Raw genomic sequence first — 24,972 nt, 5'->3', positions numbered from 1 at the left:
GCTCTTCTGAAAGCACTATGAATAAAGGACACTGCAAACAATCTATAAGATTGTAAAAGGCAGTAGGATTAGCAGCATGGAGAGAAAACTTTTTAAACAACTGTTAGAAAACCTCTGTTAAAAAGACCCCCAGAAACCTGGATGATAGGGGTAAAGGAGGGGTTCATCACACTAGTTTGTTTACACTGTATCTGATTTTTAAAAAAATGTTCCTAGAAATCCAAGAAACAAGAGTCCACAATGAAGATCTAAACAAAGTAGAACTGAAACACTACCAGCAAGGGCTTCCTTGTATTTCTGTGCCAGATGCTGATTACATTTCCATAGAGGGCTGGCTATTTGCCAGAATCATGGGTATTCTGGAACACACATGCCTGCCTGAAATCCTAAACTGACAGCAGTAGTCCTTGTAGGACTGTAATGCTGAAGGCAAATTTTGCTGTTACAGTGAAAAGAGCTCAATCACTGCCATCATATCTCCCACAGAGAATACAGCCCCACAGCAAGAGAGGAGGCCCATAGACAAGATTGTTATCCTCTAAAAAGCCTTTATTTAAGGTTTATTTGAAAGGGAAATGAGGTACTGAGGCACACCATACTAGATGACATGAAGTCCATCTACCTTTAACTCTTGGCCATACAAAGAATAAAACTTTAATAAAATGTAAGTGAAATGCAATGGTCAGTCATGTCAATAATGTTATGCAACCTTATCTAAACAGGTGGACTAGTATGAACCTGGAAAGAGAAATCTAGATAGAATGAGTTGCCCGTAACAGAAAGCCTCAGAAGAAGTCTTGATAAATAAGGGGACAATTACAAATATACAGTATTGAGGCAACATTTTAAAGTGTTTTAGGGGCTGCTTCTCCCTATTACTAGTCCCAAAGAATCAAAATTATTCCAACTTACCAAAACAATAAAACAGAAAAAGTAAAAAAGAGATGAACTAGATAACACTTTCACAGAATAATCAAATTCCCATAAATAAAAATATACAGTTAATGCTTTGATATTCAAGCTGAGAAAAATATTTGGTCTGCATTGTTACATGCATTGTCTCTCTTCCTGCTCCCATTTCTCCAACAAAAGTTCCAAGTCAGCAAACAAAACACTTGGTTCCCAAGGAGCTACCTGCTCTAAGACCTGCTCCCTGTCCACCTCTTTGTAGAGAAACTAATCTGATGCCTGTCAGTTCTTCACAGGACAACTCTAACTCCTCCAGAGACAAGCTTAATGAGAGGAAAGGACCAGCCACAGAGCAGGTGTGGATGTGGTAGGGGCAATTCATTAGAAAAGAACAGCAATTACCACAAGATACTTCCTTCAACTATTAACGCCTCTGCCTTCCAACTAATAAAGCCCAAAACTACCTTCGGATCCTGGGAAATGTACTAGGATTTATTAGGAGGACAATATTTATACAGTTTCATAGAAACTAGTTATATAGAGCATTTCATATGGCTAGAAATGGTTTTTCATCAATCTTAAATATAAGATAAAGAACTGTTTCTTCTAAAACTATTCATCCTTAAAAATAATAGAATTATTCTTTTTTAACAGGATGTTATTTTCAGTGACTAGGTTAGTTATTCATAAGATTAGCACTGACAAAACGAATTGAACTCTTTGCTTCAAATCTGACCACATAATGTGTTTTTCACGTTTGACAGCTTTTTAAGGCAATGATTAGATGATCACATTCGAAAGTATATTAATAAATACCTTACATTTTTTAAATGGATCAGTCATATTCAAGAATAAGAAAATGATAAAAAAAATAGCACTGTGAAAGGTACAAAGTTTACAGCAGTTACTAGGGGGTTTTTTTTTCCTTCCAGTTATGTTTTATTAACTTTTTTTGATTTATTATTGCTAACACTATAGTTATCATCTTCTAACTATATAGTGTTTTACAGTATACAGTGATTCATCACTGTAACACTATATATGTTTGAAGGAAATGACTATGTGGGACCATACGCAAGGAAAAATAACATTAGTATTTTTGTGAATGCTTACAATCATTTCCTGTAAAAAGCTATGTGAAGGGTGAGAGCACTAAAACATAATTACCACAAATACAGATTCTACTCACCAGTTTGATAGCTACATATTCATTGGTGTAGAGATTTTTACCTAGGGGAAAAGCAGAATGTATATGTTTTAGTGACATTTATTCTGGGAAATGCAAAGCAAAATCTTAGCTTACAGGGTCATGAGAAAGGTCACATTCCCAACGCTGTTCACATATATGAAACATGATTTGTAAGTGAAAAGCCAAACAGAGATAATGAGACCCAGCAAGACAAGAACAAAAACAGCTTGAGAATTTGAAAATTTAAGTTAGACATGAGAATCTTTTATTTTAAAGAAAACAAATCTTGGGGACTTCCCTGGTGGTCCAGTAGTTAAGACTCCACGCTCCCAGTGCAGGGGGCCAGGGTTCCATCCCTGGTCAGGGAACTTGATCCTGCATGCATACCTCAACTAAGAAGTCCGCATGCCACAACTAAGAGCCCACACGTGGCAACAAAGATCCCACATGCCACAACTAAGACCTGGCGCAGCCAAATAAATAAATAAATATTAAAAAAAAAGAAAGAAAGAAAAGAAAACAAATCTCTTTGTCACACACACATTTTGTTATTTAATATTTCCCAACTATTGAGCTATGAGGCAACCCAAGAAGAAGAAATGCCAGAATTACAAAGATAGAGAGATTTTAACTCTTGGCACAAAAAACACAAACCCTCATTTTTCTAACTCACTGACAAGTAAGGCTTTTTTATTTTTTGTCATGGTATTTAGTATCAACTTTAGTTGGCATAAAGGACAGTGTGAAATAAAACCAATTATTGGCCTACTCCTTTTGGAAAACTCATCTACTGTCTCTAAGTAAATGATTCTCAAAGCTGTTTTGACTCTTCACCAGAACTCAAGCTCTACATCTTCACCTATGTGCAGAAACAGCTCTCCACCCGGACAACACTTAACTCAAAGTTCTTCCTGCAGTTGTAACCCTTTTTCCTCTCAACTTCTCTACTTATAGAAATGGAATCAATATTCTTCTGCACTAGACACTTAGAGTCAGAACTTGGGGTGAGTATAAGAGCAACAACCATCAGTTAGTGAGCCCACACTACATGCTGGGTACTTAGCTACCTTTACCTCTTCAACTCCATTGGTCCTTGAAGGCTAATTTTAATTCCTTGTGAGTGCTTAGTATAGACCATATAGCTCAGCCACTGCACTGGACTTCACATTGCTTCTTATATATTTGTCCTATCTTAGTCAGCTGGACTATAAATATCTTGAGAGTAGCGATTTTATTTAATGGATCTATCAATGCCCCATGGTGCTTAAGACCATGTTCTGCACATCTCAGACACTCAAAACCTTGACTGATTAAAAGTTATAAGTAAGTATAGTATGACTACTTTTTAAATAATACATGGAGGTAAAGGTTATATATACACATAAACGTACATATACATATGTACATAGCTGAATATATATACATGGAAAAGGATACAGAAAGATGTACATTAAGGTATCAAGATGACTGTTTCTAATTTTCATATAAAATAGGTTGTTTTGATAATGAAAAAAAAAACAAACCCTGCATTTTGGGAACACAAGGCTGCTTGTAATATTGGTTATTTTTAACAAGCTCTAGACAATAGATGGCCATTATACTTTTAATACAGTTAAAATTACACCGTTATACTTTTAATACTGTTATCAGTTTTCCCAGTACTTTTATGTGGAGAAGAGTACACTAATTTAGGAATAACTTTTGTCTGCAAACATTAATAGAGAGGATTCACAGGTTGCCAGACAAACACCTAAGACGTTATAAGATGAATAACTTCTTTTTTAAAAGGAGCAAAAGTAGAAAATAGCCATTTTTTTCCTCTATATATTAATTGCATTAAGTTCTAAAAGTTAATTTGTGTTTCTGATTAATGTTCCCACCAAAATCATTTTAAAAAATATATTTGATGAAATTGTGAAAAGGATACCAACAACCGGGAGAGGACGAGATGAGGTAGCAACAGCCAGCTCCCAGGCAGATTAAAACTCCAACTTGGCCACAGACTTCTTCCACGCCATAGGATGCTGCATAAAGATTTTTCAGGAAAGCCCTTCCTGGCACTGTTATTGTGACCTAAAACCTATTTTAGCAAAGGGCTGACCCTAAAAACTTATTACTGCTTAGAGGAAAGTGGTCAAGTTTAAAACTGTAAATGTGTTTGGGGAGGGGGATGTCTTTCCAAATTGGACACCCCCACTAGTTTTAGCAGTAAGAATTACTGTGGGGTAGGGAAGTAGGGGCACCGAAATTCACCCCTTACTCATTTAGAGTACAATATGACTTCCCTGTTAAAGAATTAAATTAATTTTTGAAGTATACCCTTAAAGTAACAGATCTTTAATTCAAATAGATTACAACTTTTAAAGTGAATTGAGATAGTGGTATCAGTGTAAGTCTAGTAATCAATCTGGATTCTGATCTGTGAGCAAGAAAAGAGAGAAGGCAATGACAGGAGTCTCAGAAAGGATGTACTTTTCTTTCTTTCTCCCACCACCTCCCCACAGGGTGTGAAAAAATGAGCAGAATTTTAACAGTTGAAGAAGGGAGAAAAAGACATCTCAGGGAGAAGAAACTGTATGAGCAAAACAATAAAAATGAGAAAACAGACGATTTAGGCAGAGAATGGGTGATGGTCTTGGGGTAGATGGACCATAAGTTGCACCATGAAGATCAGGAAGGGGTAGGGATGGGCAAGGAGTGGTTAGGGCAGCAAAAGAAACTAGAAAAGTTAAGGGTGAGTCCACACTAGGAAAGTCCTCAATGCCATCTTAAAGCTTAAAATGAATGGTTTCTGAGTAGGGTAGTGACATGATCAGATCTCTGATTTAGAATAACTATACCTCCTTTGTAAAGAGGTATAAAAGATTAACCAGAAAAATAAGACACCAGAGGTAAGGGAAAGTATTTGGGTATTTAATACCCCTCATATGCAAACATCAGACACCTAAGATGAGCAACACTCAGTTCTCACCCTTCAGAGACTGTATTCTAGATCCTCACACAAGACCCTGCACATGGTGCCTCAAAGTCTGATAAATAAATCACGTAAAGTGATAAGTGTTAAAAAAAGAAATATGAACAAGTCAGTAGATGACTTAGATGAGGGAGGGTAAAGCATCTGGGCACAAATGGCACTTGAGGTGAGCCTTTGAGGACGAACAGGAGAGGATAAAGAGCATTTCTTATAAAAATACTAATTTGAACATTGAGGTGGAGAAATGATAGAAAATGCAGAGAATGTGATAAAGTATGAGTGGACCAATATGAAAGGAGCACAAAGTATATGGGGGAAAATGGTGAGAAATGAAACCAGAAAAATCCATACGAACAGAGTATGAATAACCTTGAAAGCCAGCTTCTTACACTGAAGTAAATACTTTTTCTAAATCCTCACTTTTTTTGAAGATTTGGGGGAATCTTTTTTTTTTTTTTTTATAGTAAAACAAACTTGCTATATTATAGAAATCGTGCAGGGACTTCCCTGGTGGCGCAGTGGTTAAGAATGCGCCTGCCAATGCAGGGGGCATGGGTTTGAGCCGTGGTCTGGGAGGATTCCACGTGCCACGGAGCAATTGGGCCCGTGAGCCACAACTACTGAGCCCACGTGCCACAACTGCTGAAGCCTGCGCGCCTAGAGCCTGTGCTCCGCAATGGGAGAGGCCACTGCAATGAGAGGCCCATGCACCACAGCGAAGGCCCACACGCAGCAACGAGGACCCAACGCAGCCAAAAAAAAAAGAAAGAAAGAAAGAAAGAAAGAAATCCTGCATAGTTTTCTTTTGGAAGAAAAACAAACAAACAAACAACCAAACAAGAGTTCAAAGAAATCCCAGGCACTTATGCATCTGCTTATTCCAGAGTCTAGGAGGCCTCACCAATCAGAGGGGAACCTTTTCCTCATTTTCCTGTGTTCAGCTGGGCGGCCCAGTTTTCACAGCTCAGTTTACTTTCAACAGTGTGACCTTTACATCTCCTGCGAAGGTGGGAAAGAGTAGCTGCCAGGCGATGCCAGGGAAGGAGGGGATTTAGCGATGCAACTGCTCCATATATATATATGTATATACTTGCAACTAATCTTCCTGTTTTTAGCGCCTTCTGCATCCCAACTTTTTGAAATTCCTACTGTCTCCAATTCTTGAACTTATTGATATCTGGTGTATTCTATGTTACAAACTGGCCTACCTGTTAAATCATTCAGCTTTCTCTGGACTGCTAAATTAGTTCCACTTAACTGCTTTCCAGCTTCCAGAATTTTGTTAAAATTTCTCACCTGTTTTTATCTTCTCTCTCTCTTTTTGGTTCCTGGTGGTTCTTATGCCTTTAAAAAAATTCCCTTTTCTAAATATACACTATAAAACTGAGGCAGTGGACTTCCCTGGTGGTGCGGTGGCTAAGAATCCACCTGCCAATGCAGGGGACACAGGTTCGAGCCCTGGGCCAGGAAGATCCCACATGCCATGGAACAACTAAGCCCATGCGCCACAACTACTGAGCCTGCGCTCTAGAGCCCACAAGCCACAACTACTGAGAAGCCCGCGCACCACAACAAAGAGTCGCCCCCGCTCACTGCAACTAGAGAAAGCTCACGCACAGCAACGAAGACCCAATACAGTCAAAAATAATAAAGTAATTAATTTAAAAAAATAAAATAAAACTGAGGCAGCACTCAGTTTCATCAACTTATACATATATTATAATTAGTTATTCATGCATCTTTTTATCTCCACTAGGCAGTGAATTTCCTAAGGACAAGAATGTTCCACTCATCTTTTTATCCCTAACAACCAACATAGTATCTGATATATAGTAGGTAACAGATGCTTGCTGAAGTGAACCAAATTGACTTGATATACAGAGAAGGTTCTTCTGAGAAAGTTTTAGGGCAATTAAAAAAGAAATTTAGTTTAGAATCAGATTATGGATAATCCTAAATGCGAATACAGGAGTTTTGACTTCATTATTCAGCTTGTGAAATCACCAAAGATATTTGTGCTAAGAGGAAACGTATAGTGGTGCAAGTTGTATTTTAAAAATATTAATCTGGTCCCAATGTATAAAATAAAAGAGACAAGAATACCTACGAAGAAAATGAATAGGAAGTTTTTATAGTAGAATATTTAAAGAATAACATCTATCACACGGTGTGGTTATGAGGATTACATGAGTTAGAATATGTGAAAGTACTTTGTAAACTGCAATGTCCTAGATAAATCTAATTTTTATGACTTCTATTATCACTGCAGGTATGATGCAATAATTCCTGGAAGATAACTTTAAAAAACAGGATTTATAATCAAGGCATTTAGAAGAAAAAGCTAACAACCTTTGGATTACATACAAACATGAGGGAAAAGGAAAATAGAAGGGTTAAAGTTGATGCTCTTAATTAGAGGAAAACAGAAAGAAAACCAGGAGAGTAGGCAACAATCATTTCACTCTACCATGATGCCTTCCTCCAAGTTCTCACTAAACCTAAAAGCAGCAGAGAAATTATGAAATGCCTCTCAGCTTCAATTTTTGTACCTGTATAAAAGAATATAAACACAGAAGCATAATGACACAGCTTATGTAACACCAAACATGACAGCTTATGTAACACCAAACATGATACATTATAGAATGCTAGCTTGCTTTTGTTTGCTTACTTTCTCTGCTTATTTCAAAACAAGCTGAACACATGTCACCCTCTTAAAAAGCAATTATCTTTATTCCTAAGAGGCCCTGGAGGTGACTAGATAATTCTCCTGAGCTATGCATCATTCAAATGAATTCCTTTGCCAGGGGACATCATTAAGACTGAAGAGGTCACGGGAATTCCCTGGCGGTCCAGTGGTTAGGACTCCACGCTTTCACTGTTATGGCCTGGGTTCAATCCCTGGTCAGGGAACTAAGATCCCACAAGCCATGCGGTGTGGCCAAAAAAAAAAAAAAAAAAGACTAAGAAGTCAATACAAAACACAGCCAAGTGGAAGGCTAGACAAACACTAAGCCACTATTCTCAGTGATACACAAAAATTTTGCTCTGGAAGAATTTAATTACAAAGATAGAGGGTTACAATCCTGCCCATTTAAAATGAATGACTGCTTCAGCTTACAAAAAATTATATATATATATTAATGATATATCAATAACTGTGAGAAAGGAAGTTTACCGAACAGAAAAATACCATTGATGAGGTGGCATAATTCCAAACACTCAAAGCTTTTAGTTGATGTACAAAATCCACAATGCTTCCCAAGGTCACTTCCTGGCTATGGGTTCTTTTATTGTTAATGTAAAAGAAACTGCATTACATAGTAGATTTGGGAGCTTTACATCCAAACTCAGCCCTTTTGAAGCAGCAGTCTTAGATGTGAAGCTACCCATAAAATCCACTGCGTGAAGACTTCCTGTTTCAGTAAGTCGCCTACAGAGACCACATTTATGGTAAGCTTCATCAGACAAAGCACTATTTCAAAGAACCAGCAGGTGTCAGTTCTCAGAGTCATGCTGATAAAGGAACATACAAGCCTCAGGTTCCCAGTTTAGTTAGATCTCCAGCTGTCAGATTTCTTGCCATAAAGTGAAAGTAGTACATTTATAAATTACTACCTAGAACTTCTTACAAAAAAAAAAAATCCAGCCAAATGAATGTAAGGCAATTAGTAGTTAAAACAAGAAACCGATCTATGGTTCAAGATGGCGGAGCAGAAGGACATGCTCTCACTCCCTCTTGAGAGAGCACTGGAATCATAACTAACTGCTGAACAATCATTGAAAGGAAGACACTGGAACTCACCAAAAAAGATACCCCACATCCAAAGACAAAGGAGAAGCCACAATGAGAGGGTAGGAGGGGCACAATCACAATAAAATCAAATCCCATAACTGCTGGGTGGGTGACTCACAAACTGGAGAACACTCATACCGCACAAGTCCACCCACTGGAATGAAGGTTCTGAGCCCCACGTCAGGCTTCCGAACCTGGGTGTCTGGCAACGGGAGGAGGAATTCCTAGAGAATCAGACTTTGAAGGCTAGTGGGATTTGATTACAGGAATTCGACAGGACTGGGGGAAACAAAGACTCCACTCTTGGAGGGCACACACAAAGTAGTGTGCTCATCGGGACCCAGGGGAAGAGGCAGTGACCCCATAGGAGACTGAACTAGACCTACCAGCTAGTGTTGGAGGGTCTCCTGCAGAGGTGGGGGGTGGCTGTGGCTCACCATGAGGACAAGGACACTGGCAGCAGAAGTTCTGGGAAGTACTCCTTGGCATGAGCCCTCCCAGAGTCCACCATTAGCCCCACCAAAGAGCCTGGGTAGGCTCCAGTGTTGGGTCACCTCAGGCCAAACAACGAACAGGAAGGGAACCCAGCCCCATCCATTAGCAGACAAGTGGATTAAAGTTTTACTGAGCTCTGCCCACCAGAGCAACAGTCAGCTCTACCCACCACCAGTCCCTCCCATCAGGAAACTTGCACAAGCCTCATAGACAGCCTCATCCACCAGAGGGCAGCCAGCAGAAGCAAGAAGAACTACAATCTTGCAGCCTGTGGAAAAAAAACCACATTCACTGAAAGAGAGACAAGATGAAAAGGCAGAAGGCTACGTACCAGATGAAGGAACAAGATAAAACCCCAGAAAAACAACTAAATGAAATGGAGATAGGCAACCTTCCAGAAACAGAATTCAGAATAATGATAGTGAAGATGATCCAGGACCTCGGAAAAAGAATGAAGGCAAAGATCGAGAAGATGCAAGAAATGTTTAACAAAGATCTACAAGAATTAAAGAACAAACAAACAGAGATGAACAACACAATCACTGAAATGAAAAATACACTAGAAGGAATCAATAGCAGAATAACTGAGGCAGAAGAACAGATAAGTGACCTGAAGACAGAATGGTGGAATTCACTGCTGCAGAAAAAGGAATGAAAAGAAACGAAGACAGCCTAAGAGACCTCTGGGACAACATTAAACACAACAACATTCACATTATAGGGGTCCCTGAAGGAGAATAGAGAGAGAAAGGACCAGAGAAAATATTTGAAGAGATTATAGTCGAAAACTTCCCTAACATGGGAAAGGAAATAGCCATCCAAGTCCAGGAAGCGCAGAGAGCCTCATACAGGATAAACCCAAGGAAAAACACACCGAGAAACACAGTAATCAAATTGGCAAAAATTAAAAACAAAGAACAATTATTGAAAGCAACAAGGGAAAAACGACAAATAACATACAAGGGAACTCCCATAAGGTTAACAGCTGTTTTCTCAGCAGAAACTCTACAAGCCAGAAGGGAGTGGCATGACATATTTAAAGTGATGAAAGGGAAGAACCTACAACCAAGATTACTCTACCCGGCAAGGATCTCATTCAGATTCGATGGAGAAATCAAAAGCTTTACAGACAAGCAAAAGCTAAGAGAATTCAGCACCACCAAACCAGCTCTACAACAAATGCTAAAGGAACTTCTCTAAGTGGGAAACACAAGAGAAGAAAAGGACCTGAAAAAACAAACCCATAACAATTAAGAAAATGGTACTAGGAACATACATATAGATAATTACCTTAAACGTGAATGGATTAAATGCTCCAACCAAAAGACACAGGCTTGCTGAATGGATACAAAAACAAGACCCACATATATGCTGTCTACAAGAGACCCACTTCAGACCTAGGGACACATACAGACAGAAAGTGAGGGGATAGAAAAAGATATTCCATGCAAATGGAAATCAGAAGAAAGCTGGAGTAGCAATACTCATATCAGATAAAATAGACTTTAAAATAAAGAATGTTACAAAAGACAAGGAAGGACACTATATAATGATCAAGGGATCAGTCCAACAAGAAGATATAATAATTATAAATATATATGCACCCAACATAGGAGCACCTCTAAACATAAGGCAACTGCTAACAGCTATAAAAGAGGAAATCGACAGTAACACAATAATAGTGGGGGACTTTTAACACCTCACTTACACCAATGGACAGATCATCCAAACAGAATATTAATAAGGAAACACAAGCTTTAAATGACACAATAGACCAGATAGATTTAATAGATATTTATAGGACATTCCATCCAAAAACAGCAGATTACACTTTCTTCTCAAGTGCGCACAGAACATTCTCCAGGATAGATCACGTCTTGGGTCACAAATCAAGCCTCAGTCAATTTAAGAAAATTGAAATCATATCAAGCATCTTTTCTGACCACAACGCTATGAGATTAAAAATCAATTACAGGGAAAAAAATGTAAAAAACACAAACACATGGAGGCTAAACAATATGTTACTAAATAACCAAGAGATCACTGAAGAAATCAAAGAGGAAATCAAAAAATACCTAGAGACACATGACAACGAAAACACGACGATCCAAAACCTATAGGATGCTGCAAAATCAGCTCTAAGAGGGAAGTTTATAGCAACACAAGCCTACCTCAAGAAACAAGAAAAATCTCAAATAAACAATCTAACGTTACACCTAAAGGAACTAGAGAAAGAAGAACAAACAAAACCCAAAGTTAGTAGAAGGAAAGAAATCATAAAGATCAGAGCAGAAAAAAATGAAATAGAAACAAAGAAAACAATAGCAAAGATCAATAAAACTAAAAGCTGGTTCTTTGAGAAGATAGACAAAATTGATAAACCGTTAGCCAGACTCATCAAGAAAAAGAGGAAGAGGACTCAAATCAACAAAATTAGAAATGAAAAAGGAGAAGTTACAACAGACACCGCAGAAATACAAAGCATCCTAAGAGACTACTACAAGCAACTCTATGCCAATGAAATGGACAACCTGGAAGAAATGGACAAGTTCTTAGAAAGGTATAACCTTCCAAGAATGAACCAGGAAGAAACAGAAAATATGAACAGACCAATCACAAGTAATGAAATTGAAACTGTGATTAAAAATCTTCCAACAAACAAAAGTCCAGGACCAGATGGCTTCACAGGTGACTTCTATCAAACATTTAGAGGAGAGCTAACACCCATCCTTCTCAAACTCTTCCAAAGAATTGCAGAGGAAGGAACACTCCCAAACTCATTCTATGAGGCCACCATCACCCTGATACCAAAACCAGACAAAGACACTACAAAAAAAGAAAATTACAGACCAATATCACTGATGAATATAGATGCAAAAATCCTCAACAAAATACTAGCAAACAGAATCCAACAGCACATTAAAAGGATCATACACCATGATCAAGTGGGATTTATCCCAGGGATGCAAGGATTCTTCAACATATGCAAATCAATCAATGTGATACACCATATTAACAAGCTGAAGAATAAAAACCATATGATCATCTCAATAGATGCAGAAAAAGCTTCTGACAAAATTCAACACCCATTTATGACAAAAACGCTCCAGATAGTGGGCATAGAGGGAACCTACCTCAAAATAATAAAGGTCATATACGACAAACCCACAGCAAACATCATTCTCAATGGTAAAAAACTGAAAGCATTTCCTCTAAGATCAGGAACAAGACAAGGATGTCCACTCTCACCACTATTATTCAACATAGTTTTGAAAGTCCTAGCCACGGCAATCAGAGAAGAAAATAGAAATAAAAAGGAATGCAAATTGGAAAAGAAAAAGTAAAACTGTCACTGTTTGCAGATGACATGATACTATACATAGAGAATCCTAAAGATGCCACCAGAAAACTACTAGAGCTAATCAATGAATTTGGTAAAGTTGCTGGATATAACATTAATGCACAGAAATCTCTTGCATTCCTATACACTAATGATGAAAAATCTGAAAGAGAAATTAAGGAAACACTCCCATTTACCATTGCAACAAAAAGAATAAAATACCTAGGAATAAACCCACCTAGGGAGACAAAAGACCTGTATGTAGAAAACTGTAAGACACTGATGAAAGAAATTAAAGATGATACCAACAGATGGAGAGATATACCATGTTCTTGGATTGGAAGAATCAGTATTGTGAAAATGACTATACTATCCAAAGCAATCTACAGATTCAATGCAATCCCTATCAAATTACCAATGGCATTTTTTACAGAACTAGAACAAAAAATCTTAAAATTTGTATGGAGAAACAAAAGACCCCGAATAGCCAAAGCAGTCTGGAGGGAAAAAAACGGAGCTGGAGGAATCAGACTCCCTGACTTCAGACTATACTACAAAGCTACAGTAATCAAGACAATATGGTACTGGCACAAAAACAGAAATACAGATCAATGGAACAGGATAGAAAGCCCAGAGATAAACCCACACACCTATGGTCAACTAATCTATGACAAAGGAGGCAAGGATATACAATGGAGAAAAGACAGTCTCTTCAATAAGTGGTGCTGGGAAAACTGGACAGCTACATGTGAAAAATGAAATTAGAACACCCCCTAATACTATACACAAAAATAAACTCAAAATGGATTAGAGACTTAAATATAAGTCCAGACACTATAAAACTCTTAGAGGAAAACACAGGAAGAACACTCTTTGACACAAATCACAGCAAGATCTTTTTTGATCCACCTTCTAGAGTAATGGAAATAAAAACAAAAATAAACAAATGGGACCTACTGAAACTTAAAAGCTTTTGCACAGCAAAGGAAACCATAAACAAGACAAAAGGCAACCCTCAGAATTGGAGAAAATATTTGGAAATGAATCAACGGACAAAGGATTAATCTCCAAAATATATAAACAGCTCATGCAGCTCAATATTAAAAAACAAACAACCCAATCCAAAATTGGGCAGAAGACCTAAATAGACATTTCTCCAAAGAAGACATACAGATCGCCAAAAAGCACATGAAAAAGCTGCTCAACGTCACTAATCATTAGAGAAATGCAAATCAAAACTACAATGAGGTATCACCTCACACCAGTTAGAATGGGCATCATCAGAAAATCTACAAACAATAAATGCTGGAGAGGGTGTGGAGAAAAGGGAACCCTCTTGCACTGTTGGTGGGAATGTAAATTGATACAGCCACTATGGAGAACAGTATGGAGCTTCCTTAAAAAACTAAAAATAGAATTACCATATGACTCAGCAATCCCACTACTGGGCATATACCCAGATAAAACCATAATTCAAAAAGACACATGCACCCCAATGTTCACTGCAGCACTATTTACAATAGCCAGGTCACGGAAGCAACCTAAATGCCCATCGACAGACGAATGGATAAAGAAGATGTGGTACGTATATACAATGGAATATTACTCAGCCATAAAAAGGAACGAAATTGGGTCATTTGTAGAGACGTGGATGAATCTAGAGACTGTCATACAGAGTGAAGTAAGTCAGAAAGAGAAAAACAAATATCGTATATTAACGTGTATATGTGGAACCTAGAAAAATGGTACAGATGAACCGGTTTGCAGGGCAGAAATTGAGACACAGATGAAGAGAACAAACGTATGGACACCAAGGGGGGAAAGCGGAGGCAGGGGTGGTGGTGGTGGTGGGATGAATTGGGAGATTGGGATTGACATGTATACACTAATATGTATAAAATGGATAACTAATAAGAACCTGCTGTATACAAAAATAAAGAAAATAAAATTCAAAGAAAAACAAACAAAAACCAAGAAACCACTTTTATGTAACTCAGATTGTTTACCATGTCTATTTAAGGCAAAGAGGCTGGCCTACTGCCTTCACCACCCAGATAGCATCTCTTTAAGTAGGCAGCATGCTCAAGGGTAAGAAGATAATAAACACTACAACTTTAAAGAAAGAAGCCAGAGGTTTTTTTCATTTTTACTAACTTAATTCTACTAGTTTATTAGTACACTATGCAGAAAGATTTCCGAAATGGTTAATAGTTAACAGCAATGATAATTCCTTCTTGTGCTAAGTTTTTTGAAGGAATTACTTATCAATACCAGTAAGTAGTTTATTATAAAAAATCTTATTAAATCTTGCTTAACACCACTGGTAGTGGTATAGAGCATGTTTACTATTAATATGTAAGACATATCTGTTTTAGACAATGTTAAAATGTTTTCTAAACTGCAGAACATGATCGATTAAGGAGTGTGAAATAGGTAAATTCAGTGGGTCCTGACCAACACATTCTTTAAGGAAAAGTAGTATAAAATTTAAAAGAGTATATCACATTTAGTAAAGTGTATTATTTCATAAAACTTTTGCTTCAGACATACACAAATATTAAATTCTGTATATACTGGATCACAATATAATATGTATTTTTTTAGTGTGAGTCATGGTGAAAAAAATAAAAGCCATTAATAAAAACCTTCTGAAAAGCAATTTCAATTATTTCATTTTGAGATGAAAAGCTCAGGTCAGTGACAACTAGCTCCTATGACTTTCCTAAACTGTTAAACATAATAGTCTGTTCTAATCAATCTGTTAGAAAAATCCTCATTTTCAGCTGAAAGTCTGGAGTGAGACTGAGCAGAGTGAGGAAGAAGAGGGTGGATGATGTCATTGATAAATGAGGCCAAAGAAGGACCTGTACTCCATTTCAAGAGGGTGACCTATGAAGTACTTACAGAGGCAATGCTTTAAGCAAGTGTGTAAAACTTTCTACATTATAGTGGTGAGGAAAAAAAAAACAAACAAAGCTGGAATGAATCACTCCAGAAAGCATGATACTCTACAGCAGAAAAATAACGAAGTACTTTAGTTTTTTAAAATGTTATTATTCAAAATCTCACTTATGCAATGATTCCCCGATGTAACCTCACCCAATTTCAATAACGAAATGATTTTGAAGCAAATCCCAGATGTTATATTATTTCATCAGTAAATATTTCATTACAGATCTTTAATAGATTTGAAGTATTCTTTAGAGCAGATGGATTACTTGCTATTTGAAGACTTGCCACATAAATGTGAAAAATTAAAAGACCAAATGGACATCTGCGGATACTGAAAAAGTTATAGTACCTAGTCGACATTTCAGCCATTCAGGAAGAAAAGTCCAAATGGTCCTTTGAAAATGCAAAAGGGTTGAAAGTGAAAAAAGCACAATTATGAACAATTATGTTAAAGGTAAAACAATTGATTCTAGAAGAACTAAAACTATGGATTGTCAATGACTTGAACCTGATCATCAGGCAAAAATGGTCCAATATTTCATTAATATTTTCCTGCCAAGAAAAATACAACCTCCATTCTAAGTGATAATGCAAGTTTTAAGAAGAAAGAAATACATTAATGAAGTTGCAGGAGTAGAAAAGTATGCACGTTTAAAATTAGGCATTCAACTAATGTACAAATTGGAGAAGCCACAGTACCTGAAAACTTCACAGTACCTGAAAACTTCACAAATCCCAGTGATGCACTCATGTCCATTTCTTTCTCATTGTAATGAAGGTACTTACATTAAAAGCAATGTTAACTTACTGTGTTTTTTTTAAAGTCTTGCTTTACTGTTAATTATTTGGACAATTTCCTGGAGTCTGGCATATAATTTTTCAGCTTTGTTTAGAGCCAGTGATTGTGAAGTAGCTCCTCCTGAGGAACAGTGGAAAGCTGTGCGAGGGTCACTAACACATACTGCTAACATCTAAAACCAAATTTTAATCCTCTTGCACAAATGATACCCCCTAAAATTTTTTTTACGTTTATTCTTTTTAATTGAGGCATAATTAACATGAAGTAAAGTGCACATATGTAAAATGTATAATTCAGTGAATTTTTACATATCCATACATATACCTATGTAACCATCCAGGGAGAGAACATTTTCAGCTCTCCAATAGGCTTTCTTGTGCCTCTTCCAAATCAATAACCCTCATTTACCACTACCCAAAGTTACCTGTTCTGTTTAATTGCAAGAAATTAGTTTTCCCTATTTTGAACATCTATTAATGGAAATATACAGTAACCACTCTTTTGTGTCTGGCTTCTTTTGCTCAACATTATGTTTGAGACTCATCCATTTTGTTGCATGTATTAATAGCTCATTCTTTTCCTTTTTTTAAAAAAATTGGGGCGGGGTAGTTCATGTTTATTAGTCTGCGTAATGACTTAGATGTTCTGTTTGAACATTCTCGAACACATTTTTTAGTGCACATAGATATGCATTTTCCTGGGCACATACCCTGGGTCATATAGAGTATTCACATGTAGAAATAACTAAAATGTCCATCATCTGATGAATAGATAAAACAAAATGTGGTATATCCATACAATGCACGAAGAAGTGACCTGCCTCCAATGAAGTGATCCACAATAAGAAAGCACAAGGCTTCCTACGGCAGAGGACCATGTTGTTAGTAATAAAAAAAAAATAGAGGTCTCAGTGTGTTCAAGTCTTTTCTTTTTGAGTAAGGACAACAAAATTGTCAAATCCACTTTGCATTCCATCTAGTAGCATATTGGGACATAAAAGACAGTCCTCCTCAGGAAGAAGTCTTTGGAAAGTATAAGTTGAGCTGATATCATAAACTACTCTCACTGGCCACCAAGGAAAACCAAAGCAAAAAGGTAGTCACCCTATTCAGGATTACCTTTCCTCATTTTTTAATCTTATTTTGGAACTGCTGTTTCTTCCTCCACAACAAAACTTTAATATCTTAAGCTAAACATTAAGAAGCTACCAACTTAATTCCACTCACAATAGCCAAGAGGTGGAAGCAACCCAAATGTTCATCAATGGATGAATGGAGAATGGATGGATAAAAAAAGTGTGGTATATACATACAATAGAATATTATTCAGCCTTAAAAAGAAATTCTGTCATGTGCTACAACGTTGGTGAACCCTGAAGACATTACGTTAAAGAAATAAGCCAGTCAGAAAAAGGCAAATACTATATAATTCCACTTTAATGAGGCATCTAAAGTAGTCAAATTCATAGAACAGAAAGTAGAATGGTGGTTACCAGGGGCTGTAGGGAGAGGGAAAACGGGATTTTGTTTAATGGGTATAGAGTTTCAGTTGGGGAAGATGAAAAAAATTTCTGGAGAACTGTTTCACAACAATATGAATATACTAAACCCTACTAAACTGTACACTTAAAAATGGTCAAGATGGTAAATTTTATGTTGTTAAAAAAATGAATTTGGGCATCCCTTTCAGACCCACAAATGCCATTTCTAGGAAAATAAGAAATCGCAAGACTTACCTTGTCAGTAATAATAACTATTATCATTTTGAGCAGGGTCACTCCCAATTTGTAATGGGAGAACATGGTCTTTGGAGAGACCACATCAAGATATTATAATAAATGGGTTTGTACTTAAGAAGAAGAAGAAGAAACTAACTTAATTCCAAATAAAGTATAAGTAACTGAAAGCTTAATTCAATGGACTTGCTAAACTCTAATTTGTAGAATTTACGCAATGTAGTATTTTTTAGTAAAACTTTTGCTGCTCTAGGGGCTGGAACTGAAAAGTTCTTAACCTACAACCATCAGATTCTCATTTAAAGTCAAAAAATCTTTCCATGTGGGTAATAAGAATAAACATCAAAGCAGCACTGTCTGTACTGAAAACTGCATTTCTTTAGATTACCTTAAAAACCTTGCAGGAAAAAAAAAAATCTCTCTTGGTTATTAAAGTGATTATGAAGCAGTGAAACAGATATGCATAATAATACAAAATCATGATTTACAAAGTATAACTTAAGACTGACCACAAATGAAATAACAGTTTTATCTCTAATCAATAATTTATTGAAAAATAAAAAAATGTTCAAAATGTGATGAGATTTGAAACTTTCCCTAGTTTAATTCTAAAAATAGTTTCGCAAGAGGGAAAAATCATTTCAACCTATACTAAGTGATTACACTACTTAATTCTAACATGAAGTTACATAATCATATTTGTAAGTCTGCATATTAATTTTGACTAAGCCTATGTACATTTTTTGGTAACGGCTTTTGAGATGTAATTCACATAGCATACAATTTACCCACTTAAAGTGTACAATTCACTGGGTTTTAGTATGTTCTCAGAATCATGCAACTGTCACATCAATCAATTTTAGAATATTTCTATCACCTCAAACCCCCCCTAAAATAAAATAAACCCCATACTCTTTAGCTATTACCCACCCACCAGTCGTCCTGTCCCTCTCTCACCTCCAAACACCAGTCCTTAAGCAATCATGAATATACTTTCTGTCTCAATAGTTTCTGTGAGTCAATAGATTCACCTATTATGGATGTTTCATACAAATGGAATCACATAATATATGGTCTTTTTTAACTGGCTTCTCTCATTTAGCATAATGTTCATCAATAGCATGTATTTTTATTCCTGGATTCATTTGTTCATTCATGGCCAAATAATACCACATTTTGTTTACCTATTAATCAGGTGGTGGACATTTGGTTTATTTCCACCTTTTAGCTATGAACAATGCCGCTATGAACATTCACGTATAGGTTTTTGTGTGAATAATGTTTTCATTTCTCTTGGGTATGTGCCTAAGAGTGGAATTGCAGGAAGAAATGGTAACTCTTATGTTTAACTTTCTGAGGAACTGCAAAACTGTTTTCCAAAGTGGCTGTACCATTTTACATACCCCTCAGCAGCATGTGAGGTCTCTGATTTCTGCACATCCTCACCAGTCAACACTTATTATCTGTTCGATTCCAGCCACCCTAGTAGGTATAATGTGGGATCTCATTGTGATTTTGATTTGCATTTCCCCAATGACTACTGATGTTGAGCATCATTTCATGTGCTTAATGGCCATTCCTATGTCATCTCTGGAGAAATGTCTATTCAAATCCTTTGCCCATTTTAAAATCGGGTTATTTGGGGACTTCCTTGGCGGTCCAGTGGTTAAGAATCCTTGCTTCCACTGCAGGGGGCACAGGGTCAATCCCTGGTTGGGGAGCTAAGATCCCGCATACCACGTGGTGTGGCCAAAAAAAAAAAAGAATAAAAGTAAAATTGGGTTATTTGTCTTTTTATTGTTAAGTTCTAAGAGTTCTTTATATACTTGAAATACTAGTCCCTTATTAGATATGATTTGCAAATATTTTCTCCCATTATATGGATTGTTTTCTTACTTTTTTTCAGGATGTCCTTTGCAGCACAAAGAATTTCATTTTGATGAAATCCAATTTATCTGTTTTTTCTTTTGCTATTTGTGCTTTTGGTATCATGTCTAAGAGTCCACTGCCAAACTGAGGATCTGAAGATTTACCCTTATGTTTTCTTCTAAGAGTTTTACAGTTTGGGCTATTACATTTAGTTCTTCGATACATTTTGGGTTAACTTTTGTATAGTATGAGGTAAAGGCTGAAATTCAATCTTTTGTATGTGAACATGCAGTTGTCCTAGCACCATTTGTTGAAAAAATTATCCTCTCCCCACTGAATAGTCTTGGCACACTAGTAGAAAAGCAATGGACCATAGATTCATATCTGGATTCTCAATTCTATTCCGTTGACCTATATGTCTATTCTAATGCCAGTACCACAGTGTCTTGATTACTGTTGCTTTGTAGTAAGTTTTAAAATCAAAAAGTGCGAGTCATCCAACTTTGTTCTTCTTTTTCAATATTGTTTTGGTTCTTCTGGGTCCCTCGCAACTCCATATGAATTTTAGGATCAGCTTGTCAATTTCTGCAAAAAAGCCAGCTGGGATTCTAACAGGGGTTGTGTTGAATCTGTAAATCAATTTGGGGAGTACTACATCTTAACAATATTAAGTCTGATCCCTGAATGTGAATGTTTTTCCAGGTATTTAGGTCTTCTTCTTCTTCCTTTTTTTTTTTTTTTTTAATTTACAATGCTGTGTTTCATTTCTGCTGTATAGCAAAGTTACTCAGTTATATATATATATATATATTCTTTTTTTTATATTCTTTTCCATTATGGTTTATCATAGGATATTGAATATAGTTCCCTGTGCTATACAGTAGGACCTTGTTATTTATCTAGGTCTTCTTTAATTCCTTTCCAAAATGTTTTGTAGTTTTCAGAGTATAAATTTTACATTCATTTTGTTAAATTTATTCTCTTTTGATACTATTGTAAATGGAACTGCTTTCTTAATTTCATTTTTGGATTAAACATAGATACTTTTGTATAATAATGATTCAGACCTCTTCTTTCATTATCCATTCTCAGAAGCATACTGCCTTTTCTTTTTCTTTTTTTTTTTTTGGCCAAGCCGTGCAGTTGCGGGATCTTAGTTCCCTGATTAGGGATCGAACCTGGGCCCCTGGCAGTGGAAGTGTGGAGTCCTAACCACTGGAACGCCAGGGAATTCCCCATACTGTCTTTTAATTAGAAAAGTATTAGTATCTCTTAAATCTCAAGTAGGGAACTCTTTTATATAAATAAATTTTTCAGAAAAGTGAAGTGACACTCTTTCAATTAAAGTTAAAAAGTAAAATCATTTACAAGGGAAATGTTTCTAAAGCTTCATGTTTCATAAAGAGAATATCAGGTGTTCACTCTGGCAGCATACTATTTACTAAAATTGATAGAGATTAGCATGCCCCCCACCCCCGTGCAAGGATGACATGCAAATTCATGAAGCATTACATTTTTTTACAAACTTGAAGTTATGAAATAGATAAGTCACAGGGGATGCTATGTACAGCATGATGACTAAAGTTAATAATGCTGTACTGCATATCTGAAAGTTACTAAGAGAAGAAATCTTACAAGTTCTCATCACAAGAAAAATAAATTTTGTAAATATGTGTGGTGATGGTTGTTAACTAGACTTACTGTGGTGATCATTTTGCAATATATACAAATAATGAATCATTACATGTACACCTGAAACTAATATAATGTTATACGTCAATTACACCTCAATAAAAACGTTTCCATGAATATCTGATTTTTTTTCCTTGATGAGTCTACTCAAGATGAGTAATAATTATATTACCCCACTTGAGCAAACACCCTTAAAGGTTAATCCAGTATATAAGGCTATTCTGCCCAGACTGCTCTGCTTTGTGACTTTGTTACCTTCCTTGCTATCAGTCTATCAGTGATCACTTCTTGATACATGTAATTCCCTCTTCCTTCTGTGTTTGTACTCTATGGAAGATTAAGAAAACTAATAAGCTTGTTAGAAATGCATATAAAATAAGAACACAAAGGCTTTAAGAAAAAGACTGAAGGTCTGAAGCACAGGAACTTCTGGATACACAGATGCTAAGATATCTATTTTGACTGCTAAGAAATTTTTTATTTTTATCGTTGTTTTGGTTTGCTAGTCCTCAGCTTTGATGCAGAGAGCTGGAGCTTATTAAGAAAAATGATACCATGTACAGTTTTACTATAACATGGATAAAAATTTCAACAAATGTAATTTATAATTCTAATTTACAGTAATGTTAATTTATATTCTATACAAATTTTTGTGAAAAAATGCTACATTTAGCCTTGTCTATTCTGAAGTGAGTATTTTAGAGTATAATAAAACTGTAGAAAAATAATTACACTTTCATCACTGATGTGTAAATTTTCTGCCCTATATAAAACTAATTTATCTAGCAAGCTAGAGAGGATAATGTGTTATAGTTCTAATAATAACCTATCTTCATGAACATGTTTATTGTGTTATTTACTTATAATAATAATAAAAGCTAGAAGAAAACGAAGCCCAATTATATGGTAACGGTTGTGGTAATCCACTTGAAGAAACAGAATAGCCATTAAACTTATAATTATGAAAGTCACATATAGGAATTTAGTAAATAAAAAAGGCAGACTCTCAAAGCATAGCCAACTTCATTTATACCAAAGTACATATATATGTATATGCATGTATATATAGACATATATGCATTTACACACAACTGAACAAAGAGCTGCTCTAATTTTCTGTAATGTTACAATTCTGTCTACAAAAACAAAACCCAAACAAACAAAAACAAAACAAGCTTCATGAATTGGAATTACCATTAACTTCTCTATAGGCTGGGTGCTCAAATCCAAACAATCTATTATTTAGATTAATCTATCTCTGAAGTAGTTTATAACATAAAGTAGAAAAAGGAACATGCCAATCTCAAAAAAAAAAAAATGTTAACTTTTAGTTTCACAGTACAGACATTAGCCTAAACTACCTACAAGAGCCCTTTAATCAAAGAAACACTTGGAATTACTTAAATCACGAGGCATTTACTGTTTCAGCTTTCTATCATCCAGACAAACTGGAGAACTCCCCTACTATCCTTTAATATCAGCACCACTAGATAAAAAAAGACTGCTCTGTGTTTTTTAACAATACAGAAAAATTAAATACAGAAAAATGATACCTTTTGTGGGAAGGGGCAGTGAGATCAGAAGTTCTAATTAATTTATGATCTATGCGGAGGGGCGGGGTACGGGGGTGGAAAACATGACATGCAATTCCTTCCAAGTTTTTTTTGTTTGTGTTTTTTTTTTTTAACTGCCTACAAGACAAAGTCCAAAATCTGTATCGTGGCCCACAGCTAGTCAAGAACAGACTCTGCTCACATCTCTACCCTCATTTCCCACTGTACCTTAGTCAAATAAAAAGCTAAGGGTAGAATAAAGAACAGTGTTTATAATCTCCTCCACTTTGATTTTACTCTAAATTTAAAATCTATACTTTGCAAAATTAAAAATAATAAAATATTAATTATTAATCAATTAGCCAACGTTTTCCCTCCTTACCTCCCAGAAAATCCCTGAAGATTAAAGTTGGTCCAACATAGAAACTAGATAGTGATACTTAGAGAAAAGATAATTGGCTATCATTTTATACTTTATATTTCTTTTCTTGGTAATAGGTATAATTATACTGAATGTAAATGATTATCACCTTTGGAATTAAAAATTACTTCTTATGTCCTTTTAAACCTTTTTTTTCCCTAGCATGTAGTATTTCAACTGCACACTTAACCAATAAGTAGGGAAACTACATGATATATAATAGAAATATCTGTCTAGGATGTCCCAGACCTGGGCTCTAGTTCCAACTCTGTGGCAAGCTAGTTTATTTTACCTTGACTAAGTTGTTTAATTTCTAATTTCTTTCATTTTTAAAATGATGAAGTTTGGACTAGACAATGCCAAAGTTCCTTAGAGGTCCAAAACTTAAGAAAGATCTTATCTATTAAATCAGTCTAAGTTACCATGAGCTTTTTGGGGGCAAATCCCACTCCTGTCTCATAGTAAACTCTCAGCCATCTTTTTCATATAAGTGTTGCCAATCTAGTTGTCAGACTTGAAATTGTAGAGTAGGATTCCTGACTCATGGTCAGGTCTTTTGTTCAACTCACTGCTTTTTCGATTTAATGTTGAATCTTGATTCTGTTAACCAGTCACTGTATTAGCTGGCCCATCTCAAACACTGTGTTATGTGAGGATTTCATTACTATGTCCTTCAAAGATCTCCATCCAATTCACGGTTGAACTGAACGGAACCAAAATACAGAGCTCTACTGTTCAGCATCAGTGATGGCAATGATCCAATCCTCTTTGGTGAGGTGGTTAAAACAACTACAAATCTCAACTATCTTCTCAGCCAACTCATATTTCTAAACGTGTTACTAGACTATCACAAAAGTCTGTCAAATAAATGCCTTGCTGAATAAAAATATATGATACATAGAGACATCTGGTTTAACATGGCAGAGAAAATGTAGGCATTGCACTCTATTCCTTTCCAAAAGCCCAAGGAAATGACAAAAGGAAGAAAACAGAACAAGTAAAATAGGTGGGAAAAAAGCAGACTAGAGATGTCAACATTTTGGAAGATGGGCTCCATTTTCTTTGGTAAGAGCTTTGCCATTTTCTGGAAGAGTATGGCCATAAGTTCAGACAGTTTTCTCCTTAGGATGCATGATCATCACATAAATATTGATTCTGAACTCTCTTCATAATTAAATCCTTAATCGTCCTAGTTTTGTACTCCTGCTGAACAATTCCAAACTGGTTTAGCAATCCTGAAAATTTTAC

The 24,972-nt window shown here is 36.1% G+C and overlaps 1 protein-coding gene across 5 annotated transcripts in view; it reads right to left on the bottom strand.

Moving 5' to 3' along the window:
- Positions 1 to 24,972, bottom strand: part of CSNK1G1 (casein kinase 1 gamma 1) — a 197,740-nt gene that overhangs the window by 77,696 nt on the left and 95,072 nt on the right. For 4 of the 5 annotated variants that reach the window (XR_009500810.1, XM_059913043.1, XM_059913046.1 and 1 more), the window contains exon 3: positions 2,099 to 2,139. The exons of the other annotated variant lie outside the window; for it this stretch is intronic. Coding sequence is in view for 3 of the 4 variants with exons in the window: in XM_059913043.1 (XP_059769026.1) it covers positions 2,099 to 2,139 (41 nt within the window). In the remaining variant the exon portion in view is untranslated. The remainder of the gene's footprint in view (positions 1 to 2,098; positions 2,140 to 24,972) is intronic. 5 annotated transcript variants of the gene reach the window in all.

The sequence above is a fragment of the Balaenoptera ricei genome, chromosome 2 (assembly GCF_028023285.1).
Source record: "Balaenoptera ricei isolate mBalRic1 chromosome 2, mBalRic1.hap2, whole genome shotgun sequence".
In the NCBI taxonomy this organism is placed as follows: Eukaryota; Metazoa; Chordata; class Mammalia; order Artiodactyla; family Balaenopteridae; genus Balaenoptera; species Balaenoptera ricei.
This window is presented reverse-complemented; position numbering and strand designations above follow the sequence as displayed.